Source organism: Orbicella faveolata, unplaced genomic scaffold, assembly GCF_042242905.1.
Source record: "Orbicella faveolata isolate gen_17 unplaced genomic scaffold, um_ofav_v1 contig_35, whole genome shotgun sequence".
Lineage (NCBI taxonomy): Eukaryota > Metazoa > Cnidaria > Anthozoa > Scleractinia > Merulinidae > Orbicella > Orbicella faveolata.
The window spans coordinates 24,316,442-24,327,674 of record NW_028301564.1 but is presented as its reverse complement, the minus strand read 5'-3'; the positions used below and the strand labels follow the sequence as shown (position 1 = coordinate 24,327,674).

At 39.8% G+C, this 11,233-nt stretch overlaps 1 protein-coding gene across 1 annotated transcript; it reads left to right on the top strand.

Moving 5' to 3' along the window:
- Positions 1 to 8,343: 8,343 nt before the first annotated feature.
- On the top strand, positions 8,344 to 10,223 carry LOC110057732 (melatonin receptor type 1A-like). The gene has a single exon (XM_020764314.2). It carries the CDS (start codon positions 8,387 to 8,389, stop codon positions 9,302 to 9,304), a length of 918 nt encoding a protein of 305 aa, XP_020619973.2. The 5' UTR covers positions 8,344 to 8,386; the 3' UTR covers positions 9,305 to 10,223.
- The last annotated feature ends 1,010 nt before the right edge of the window (positions 10,224 to 11,233 follow it).

Sequence of the window (11,233 nt, the reverse complement as noted above, 5' to 3'; positions counted from 1 at the left end):
GATATCTTAAGACCACTTGGCTCTACACGAGTTGATAACCACTGAATATAATGAGTAATGACTCTAGAAACGATTTTTAATGAAATGCAAACTTTGAAGGTAAATGTGAGGGATTTATGAGATGTAGGCTGTGTAGGTATATGCAGCGGATTCATAAGATGTGGGCTGTGTAGGTATTTGTTGGGAAGTAATATGATGAGACTGTCTAGGTATATGTGGGGGATAAATGAGATGTAGGCTGTGAAGGTATACTGGTAGGGGATTAATGAGATGTATTGCTGTGTAGGTACATGTGGGGGTTTAATGAGATGTAGACGGTGTAGGTATATGTAAGGGATTAATGAGATGTACGCTGTGTAGGTATAAGTGCGGGATAAATACGATGTACGCTGTGTAGGTATATGTGGGGGATTAATGAGATGTAGGCTGTGTAGGTATATGTAGGGGATTAATGAGATGTAGGCTGTGTAGGTATATGTAGGGGATTAATGAGATGTATTGCTGTGTAGGTATACGTGGGGTTTTAATGAGATGTAGACGGTGTAAGTATATGTAGGGATTAATGAGATGTAGGCTGTGTAGGTATATGTGGTATTTAGGGGGATGGTTCAGGAAGAATACTTGATTATATATCCAGGGGGTATTGTTTTAAGAGAGATCAATGGAGATGTGTATATTGGGGTGGAGTTAACCAGCCGCCCAACCATCCGGGTGGTGTCGCTCTTATAAGGCGAAAGAACAAAAGCCAATGAGAAAACACTGACCTCATAGCCAAACTGGACAAACGAGTTTCTGACACCGGCTGGATTTGATTATTCAAAATGGCGGACATTCCTTAATTTAAGGCTATAATATGCTAATTTGCCAAACATTCCTTATATGCACACTTATGTTCTGTAACGGCTTTGTAATTTATGTTATGCAAACAGTTATATTAAAATATACGTTCACCTTGTGTATCTTGATTTACAGTAGCAAGATTAAGCCTTGACTGATGACGTTCGTTTAAGGTTCTCTCTGTCATCTAATATTACACGTTGCAGCGAAAGAGTAGTTCAAATTCGTCGACAACGTCTACCGTCTACGAATGCCTACGAGCGAAAACACCTTCCGGCGCCTCACCGCCTAAAGCATCACAAGTTTCAGTGTTATTCCACCCGATATCATTGTCTCCGCAACATTTAGATTTGAGGTCAATTAAGTAGCGAGATCCCCGAGAACTGGAAGTTATGGAAAGAGTAATACTGTAATAATTTCAAGCACGTTATTGATGACGATGGCCTTTAAGTGTTCAAAGCCTTAAGCTATACTGAAGAAGACGAACTGAGAGATGCAAATATAGGGATCTTAACAATGACAACGGCGACGCCGAGGACAACGCCTTGTAAAATTAAATTTGTCCAGGATGCTTATGGCGTTAAAACCTCGCTCAGGCTAAATATATAATGATAGCGTTCAATTCTGAATGGAAATACGAAAAGTTAGCGGTTCGACTCATCGTTCGCGTTCGCGGTCATTTTACGTCGCTGCTTTCAGAGGACGGCTATGAAATGTACAAAGGTTTACTGGACACACTTGTACAGCCTTTGTTTTGCTCATTAAACCTTTTGTTTGGTGGTGCTCATTGACGTCGTGGTTTGTTCCAGACTCCGTCCACACTACGCAGGAGGAACTTAAAAACGCATACAGCTTTATTTCTACGGTTAGGTCTACGGTCCAGAGTAATCCGTCACGAAAACGGAGCTTTTCGAAAAAGCACTTCAAACCGGAGGAATTTGAAAACGCCGGCTTTGAGTTTTCGCGTGCACGGAAAACATTTTAAAACGAACCTTTTCGAACACGATAGGATCAAGAGAACCACGTGATTTCCCTGGCTGAGGTTTCCTCAAACAACAATATAAAACGACCGGTGGTATTGTTGCATTTTTAAAGTCCTCCGGTGCAGTGTGGACGGCCGGGCCTAATCTTCCTAGGCTCCTAATGAAGTCCATAATCACACGGCGTTCTTCAATGAGTCCAAAAAAAAAAAAAGAAAATCGGAGGAGGTCCCGCGTAAAGGAGAAATGCACCATAAACAAACACCTTAAACAAAATAAATATTTAGGAGTGGAACTCTTTTAGGACCTCGATCAAGTTTAATATTCGTTACATGTTACTAGCATTATCACGAAGGCTGACCCGGCGAGGTCCGTTACCGAGACATATCAATTGTCTCAACTTATCAAAACAATCCAATCAATTCCAATCAGGAGCCATAATCGGGGACGGAGACCGTAAGCGCGCGCTATTTCTAGTATTGGGGCTGTCCCTATGATATGGGACAATTTTTCTATTTTTAGAACAAATTGCGCCATCATGTGCGGCACACGCGCGTACATGACGCGAGGATTTTTGCGGATGTAGCGCGAGGAAATGGCGTCCGAAATTCCCGAAATGTTTGATGCTTTTGGCCCGCAAATCAATACGTTCATATCTATTGGAATTTTGCTTCAGTGTTTTCGTCGAAGGCTGCTCCAGTTTGAGTGAAGTAAGACTGTCGAATTTAGTTTTGTCCCGCTTTGTATCACCGACCAAGTTGTGTTCCGCTGCTTCTTTTACAAGAGCTCCACATTACTCCACTCTAAGTTTCACATATGTTGAAGATTAACAGCTTTTCCATAACACAGCAAAAAAAAAAAAAAAAAAAACAACAACAACAACAACAAAAAAAAGTTGGATATATTTGGATATAGCACTGTTTCAGGACTTCAAAGCTTCCCTCCTCTTGTCACACGCTTGCGAGGATTTCGCCAGAGTCTATCTCGACCGAAAAGTAAAACAAAAATAATAGCAAGTTTGAGTTTCGCCTGAATTGTAAGCAACGCTTGATGTTTTATCAAGGCCCAATAAATGACAATAACGTTTAACTGTAGACGCTGCTCAGTTTTGTTTGTGTAAAAATCCAGTAAATTGTCTGTTGTCGATGAATAAGAGCGCCCGTTGATGCGTGTTTTGTACAGTCAGTAAAACATGACAAATTGGATTTCCGCACTTTCGTGTGAAAACGTACATCGAACTCATATTATATCTCTAGTTTTTAAATATGTTTAAGGTTGATAAATGTTTGAGAACATATTAAAAGCTTAGCTGAAGATATGTGAATACAGCAGAAATAATCAGCAAAGTTACAATGACGCTTTCTTTAATCAACTCCAATAACGATTTCGATTTCGTTGGTTGTCAGTTATCCAAAATCCTTGTCTATTTCATTTTCGCAGTGTTAAATTTCACTATGTTAAAAAAATACACATGATATTAGAAGCCTTTTGACGTTGGTGAAAATTATTGCAATATCTCAGCACAAAAGACAACGAAAGAAATCTTTGTCAAGATTTGTTGACAATCTGAAAATACCGACTCGGATTTGAAGGTGCACGCGCTGCACTATGCAAATAAGCTACTTGTACGCTTCAGACTTTCCTTTCAAAAACTTTTGCAAACTCGCCAAACAAGCAGAAACAATAAGAAGCTATCCAAAACAGGGTTTGTTTATGATTAAGCATTGTTTGGGAAACTCACAAATTAACTCGATACCAGAGTAAAGAGTTTTCTTGCATAAATTTTCTTTACAGAACAAACGCAAAATCTTACTCGTACAACCAGCGCGAGTAGATACTTCATTCACAGCGCGAAATTGAAGTCTTGTTTTCGTCCCTGAAAAACTCACCTTTTCCATTAGCTCAGAGCATAAAACTACATATAAGAGCCCTGGTTCTTATTCCCTGCCTTATTCCCAGCTATCGCTGTGAAAAATCTGCAAAAGAATCTCGCATCTCTCATCATTTGATCACGCAACGTGACAACATCCACGCGAGAGCCCCCGACATGTGCGTGGATCCGCGCGGATATATGACGTCAGGATGGCGCAATTTGTTCTAAAAATAGAAAAATTGTCCCATATCATAGGTGCGCGCGGATTCCAAGACTTACGGTCTCCGTCCCCGATTATGGCTCCTGTTCCAATTCAGTTCAATTGCAATTGAATTGTATCCAATTCAAGTTTTCAAGTGCATCACTAATCGATGTTATATTAACAAACTGGCCCCAACAAAATTGCCTGTTCTGGAGTTCTCCACACTAGTTTCAGAGACCATTATCCTATTTATGCAGTGCGCAAAATATCCGTTATATCAGTACAGCCGGCAAATCTCATAAATACATTTCATACAGGGATTATTCGAAATTTGACTCTCAAATTCCGAAATGATTTAGCCAAGCTCCATTGGGAAACTCTGAAACATTACGATGATCCTGAAAATTTGTGGAATACCTGGAAAAAATGTTTCTTTCTGTAGCTGACCAACACGCTCCGCCAAAAACAAAGCAAGTTCGTCAGAACGTTTCTCCTTGGCTCACTCGTGACATCACGGCACTTGTTGTCTAGAGAGACAAAACTAAATCAAACGCTCAAAAACATAATGATTCCAAACTTTGGTCAGAATACAAATCGCTTAGAAACCAAGTTAACAGAGAGAATAAAAATTCACGAAAACGCTTCTGCAACTCTACATTCTCTGAAAACTCAAGTAATCCCAAAGAAATTTGGAAACAATTAATTCAGTTACAGGTAGATCAGAAAAGGACTCTATTATCAACGAAATTAATGTCGATGAAACACATTTTATCAACAATCAAGACGAGTGCTGATTTCGTAACTTAACACTTCACGCGTGATCGGGCCTCAAAACTTCCAAGCACTACCAAGGCTTTTAATCTTTTCTTAACCCCAGCTTCATCCGTTTTTCAATTGACCTGTATTAATCCGAATGATGTGTTGAATCTCCTCGAAAACTTGGTCACTAATAAATCTGCCGGTCTCGATCGCATTCCAAACAAATTACTCAGGGTCGCAGCGGATATTATTGCCGAGCCCCTTTGCTTACTTTTTAACAATTCTACCGCTAGTGGTTATATTCCTAGTGATTGGAAAATTGCAAACGTTTTTTTCCATTCCACCAGGGCAACAGTAAAACAAATCTTAACAATTATCGTCGAATTCCCATTCTATCTTCGATTTCTAAAATTATAGAAAGGCTTGTTTACAACCAACTCTGTTTTATACCTTTCGGATAACAAATTGCCAAACAAATATCAATCAGGCTTTCGATCGTTACATTCAACCACCACAGCTTTGCCTGACGCTACCAATCAATGGTACTTCAACATCGATAATGGCCTTGTCACATCCGTTGTTTTTCTCGACTTAGCTAAAGCTTTTGACACCATTGATCACAATATTAATTATTCCAATAATTTTCCCCAAAAAATAAAAGTGGGGACCCGTACGGGAGACCGGGAGATTCGGTGTGTATCCATGAGGCTCCTGGATAATCTGAGAGAGTTTTCATCGTCTGTAAATGAAGAGGCTCCCGACGAGGGCGAAAAAAATATAACAGGGCGAGCGAAGCGAGCCTGGCAGGGTGGGATTTTTCCCTCTCCAGACCATTCTTGGCTATCTCTGCCCGCCTGTTTTTTTCCTTCCCCTACAACACATTCGGGGAGCCTGTTCACTGGCTAAGTTGGCAGAGATCTTGTAAACAAATTGAGAAGACGTCTACGCCACCTTTGCCATGTTTGCAGAGATTCGACAAGGATATTGAAAATCAGTTTGCAGAAACATAACGGAAACGAACAACAGCCGAAACGTCCTGACTTAAATACGACGGAAACATGACTCGACATTTTCGTTCCGGAAACATGACGGAAACTTGATAGAATCGCCAAGACTTGGTATTTCAGGTTTCCGTAAAACTTAACTGTAACGGAAACATGAAACTCTATGTTTCCGTCGGGTTTAAGAAATGCGGAAACGTGGGACTTCTTCCTGTGCAATATTTGTGTCAAAGCTTTACACCTGCAAATCCTTTTCTGTGTGGCAAGGTTTTTATGTCTGTGAAGCATATAACGTGGATTTTGAATTCAGTTAGGTCTTTATGACGACCTTCATTAAGTGGCACACAAACGTTTCCCATGTGTAGTCTCTCGTTGCTTATACAACTGTCTCATCGAGCGTTATAAAATGATACCAAACTCTAACGTGTGTTATCGTTTCAGCCCTTTTGGACGAAATTCGTTCAGACCTTTTTTTACGATAGCCGGATTCGGATATGGTGTGTCATATTCTCTTGATCTGATACACTGCCAAAAATGATCGGTCGACAAAATGGACAGAAATAACATTGAAGCTCATAGTCCTTGTGTAAAGTTTAATTATTTTCAATTGACTTATTCCTATAATTTGTATCACAATTGTTTGGACCTATAGTACTATTAAGCACCATGAGATCCACGAAGATCAAAGGTCAAGAAAAGAACGAAAAAGACCAGAAAATGGTGTCACGTCTGCCACGATTTGATGATCTTTTTTAAAACTCTATTTACTATTTACTTTGAATGAATGTTATCCTTCTAATTCAAAGAACGTTCACTTATCACGGAAATCTAATTGGTAAATCACGTATCACGTGCTTGTAAAATAGCAAATCACGCATCACGTTATGATGTCCTTTCCCGCGTCACGGCGGCTAATTTGGGGCGATCACGCGTCACGCAAAAAAACCCTTTGCCACCCTCAAAGAAGGAAATAACCACCAAATTATTGAGTGGAACTGATGAAAATAACCACTTAACATATATAGTGAAAGAACATTTCAATAACACAGGAAATAAAAAAGAAGACACGGAAAGCATCGACCAATATTAAACGGATTGCGATATGGGGTTGCGATATCTTGTTTGTTCGTTGCCGCCTTTAATTATAACGCCCGGGAGACATATTTGTTTGTAATAAAGCTATGGTTTTAAATAGTTCATCTTGTATGATCGTCCGGGTGAGTGTAGTCAGTGTTGTGTAGTTCTGAAAAGAACTGTTGTTAGTGACTGACGTTTCGACAGCCTGAGCGGAAGTCATCTTCAGAGTCAAGTGAATAGTGTTTGTCAGACGATGCTATAGTTTAGGCCTCCTTCCACACGTATCCGGATGTGTTTGAATCCGCAACTTTTTCTTTCCGGATACAGCTTCCGTCCACACGCATCCGGCGAATTCGGCAGCGAATTCGGATATTTTTGCTACGAGTGAACGGGGAAATTTTTTAATCTGAAAGAAAAAGTTGCGGATTCAAAAATGTCCGGATACTTGTGGACGGGGCCTCAGTTGTTTAATTTAGATCCACCGAGAGAACATTTCTTCGCTAACCATGATTAATCTATAGTTACATAGCGAGTACGTGACAAAACTTAATAAAAATCAATATGCTCAACTCAGCCAGGACAGTTCCTTTAATGCATACTTTTCGTTTATTATGAAAAGAAAAATTGGGCAGATTAAGTCTTATTTTTAATTAAAAGTTGGCCTTGTCGTGCTAACAACGTTTACAGGATATTCAAGCTCAATTATGCTATCCCAACTAACAATTATTATTATTATTATTATTTATTATTATTTTTTTTAAAATTCTCATCTATCAGCTAAAGGTCTCAGCATTTTTTCAGCTAGGGTCCCGTGCACACTACGCTGGAGAAATTTGAAAACGCAGCTTTATTTCTAGGAATAGGTCTACCGTCCACACTAATTCGTCAGTAAAATGGAGCTTTTCGAAAACGATCCTCAAACCGGAGGAATTTGAAAACGACGGCTTTGCGTCAGTATGGGCGGAGAACAGTTTGATAACAGAGCTTTTCGAAAACGATGACATTGAGATAATTATGTGATTTTCCTGCCCAACTTTTCGTCAAATCCAAATCCAAAATTAAGGCGGTAATTGTTGCGTTTTCAAATTTTCCGGCGCATTGTGGACGGAAAATATTTTATGCGTTTTCAGAGTGAAACCACCGTCTTTAAATTTCTCCGGCGTAGCATGGGCGGCGCCTAATGGTTTAAAATCTGGGCCAGTTCTCATTTATTCACACGCCCCATCCAGATACGCCATTAGGGCTCTTTTTATGAATGAATAACACGCTGGTTTTATCTCGCCTATTTCAAGATCTCAACTTATAACGGTAATTGGACAGCTTTGTACGTTAAGATTCTGACTTGGTTCCGATGTAAAGAAGAACAAGAATTTTTTTATTGATCCCTCAATCTCGCTGTGATTACTTTTGTTTTATATTCTTCTAAGGCGCGGAGCCAATTTAGAATTTTAATATCTCGAAATAGGTCTTATTGTTTACAGCGGATGTGCTGTTTTTCATTGATGTTTGATTTGAAATCTATATTCAAACAAAAGAGTCAAAAACGAAAACCACTTTGTAAAAAAGCAGCTGCGTGTTACAAAAAGTCATCCGTGTGCTAGATTTATAGCAAAAACTGTCGTAAAAACTGAGAAGAAATTGTTTTGCTTCCTGACTGATGGGACCGACAGAAGAAAGTAGAGGAAGCTTACCGCAGAGCGCCATAAATTCTTCAGTCTTTGCTCTAACCACAATTTTATCGCTCTCAGGAAATTCGCTCGTCTGTTTCGCTTTCTATCGAAACAGAAGATTACGCACAATTACCAATTTTTACATCCTGTCTTTAGCAGTAGCTGATATGATGGTGGCCGTCTTCTTGTTTCCATTTGGCACGGTTGCTTATGGGCTGCGCACTTGGCCATTCAGTGACAACTACTGCCAGTTCACTGGTTTTCTTTCGTTGTATTGGGCTGAGGTGTCCCTTTGCATTATGGCACTCACGTCGATCAATCGGTACTTGTGCGTTGTAAAGCCTCGTATGTACAGAGTACTGTTTACGAAGAGGAAGACTATTACCTCGATCATCTGGGTTTGGATTTGTTCGTTCATCATGTCCCTCGTCTACAATGTCGCCGCATCTGTTACTTATCGGTGGCAACCTTACGGTTTATACTGCCGACCAAAGATCCTTGATGAGCGGTTCGAGAGGATTTTGAACATAATGTTTGCGTGTTTGACTTTGCTATCAATGTTACTAGTGATATTTGGCTACGGTCGGGTTTATAGCGCTGTCAGAAAACACAACAGTGCCATCGTCCCTTCTCTGCGATTTCCAGACAGAACCATTAGTGCGCAAGAGATAAAAACATCTCGTGTACTTTTTGCTGCTGTGTTTGGTTTTTTCATCTGTTGGGCTCCTTTTATAGTCGTTTCGATTTTAGAATTCGGTTTTCTGGTAAACATTCCTTCTTCTATAGAGTTCATTCACCTGTTGTTCTCTACTTTCTCCGCGTGCATCAACCCAGTAATTTATGGCGTCATGAACCGCGCCATGCGAAAGGAGTTTCGTAGCATATTACTATGCAGAAAAGGTTAGAAAAAATATAGTAACTACAATGTAAAGCCCTGGTCAAACGACGCGTGATAGTTGATGATAGTCGACGAGACCCGTAGCCAACTATCATGCACTATCATCGACTATCATCAACTGTCATTTACATTAAGCTTGTTCAAATTGTTAATGATAGTCGATGATGGTTTTTCCCGTTTGACCACGCCTACGATAGTTGGTGATAGTTTATGACAGTTAGGGGGGAACCACCTCTCCACGGTTTGACCACGCCCTCACTGCAACCAACGTTGAAGTGATTTTTGGAGCTGTCACGCGCACGCGCAATTTTGCCTTGATTTCCTCTCTCTATATATCATTCACAACCGGCTGACACGATGTTTTTTCAATTTGTGATGCAAATTAGCCATACGGTCTGCCAAGGCGCAAATAGAGGAAGGAAGGAAGACAGTCCTCTTAAAATTGTCTCGTCCCTGTAGTGGAAGCTTGTGGCAAATTTGATTTCATTACTATAGCTACGTAATAAAGAATAGTCAATCGATATTTTAATTGTTAACTTTTCAAGTTTTTTTTTTCTAGAAATGCACCGAAATCGCCTAAAACATAGAATATTATATACTACATTACTAAAAGCTTAGCATGGCTACGCAAAATATATAAAAAGAATAGAAAAATAGTAGAAATGTGATGATTTTGTCCTTACTGACTGAGTGGGAGTTCGGGAGGGGAAAATATTAATTTGGCTCGAGCTAAGGACGTATACGGACCTAGCGCAGCGAGGTCTGTATAAGATGCCGGATTCGCGGTAACAAATTTGCGTTATTATATATCTCAGAATATCTTATACAGCAGCGGAACCCCAAGGGAGGGATATCAACTGTGGACTAACCCTATTCTGACAGGTGGAGACGGAAAGTGCACGAACTGACTTCAGAACCGTTTATAACGTTTTCAACACCTAAGTAAAAGCTGTTAGACTCTGCAACTGTATCTGAAATTTACCTGGAACAATACGTTTGGTATGACATGCCTTGGAACTCGGAGGCTTGATGTTTTGATGGTAATTGTATATTGGCATGCCACTCAAAATTTGAAATTTCTTGTATTTATCAGCAAAATTTCACTTTCATGCGGCGGCTATTTTTCTTATTATTTTTCGGCTCTCTGCAGGGTTGTTTTGCTAATTTTGATTAGGTTCAAGGAATTTTTTGGTGATTTCCTCACGTTTTAGAAAGATCCAAAAATCCAATCACAATGCCAACAAACTCGTTTGTTGTGTTCTTCGCGCACGATTTCAAACGCACGAAAATAAATCAAGAAAGCTACGCTACTGGTAGATTAGAAAAAGATGTTCTTATAAAAAGTCGGAATATTTGCCAAAACGTAATATATAAAATAAAGTACACTTGGTTGTAGCTGTGAAAATGTACTTGTGATATTCTTCGAGGTGCTCGATCAAATTTTCCAAAGAAATTTCTTTGTCCTTATGATAATTTTTTTTATATTTTCTTCATATGCAGAATTAGTTCATTTTGAATCGACGTTACTATGTAGCGTTTTCGCATGACGTCACGACAGCCATATTGGCGTTCCAAAACAATGAAACAGCGGCCATGTTGGTTTACCAAACCAATCCTGTGGAGTTCAACTCTTTTCTTATACAAACACTTCCTTCTGCATGAGCACATGCTTGCCACGTGAGTGAAAACGCTCTATGACCTCGATTGCCAGCTGCTGTTCGGAAATTCCGCAATCCTCCCCCCTGGGGTCCTTCGGGAACTGGGCTTCAGTGAGAGGCGAAAATCGAGCCTACTTTGCTATTCACCGACTCAACATCATGAGACATTTAAGATGGCGGATCAAAGATGGTACGTTATGAATTGTGGAGCAAGTTGAACAATATTTACCAAGAAGTCTTATCTGAACTGTCACGTCTGAAGATTATTGAAAAAAAAA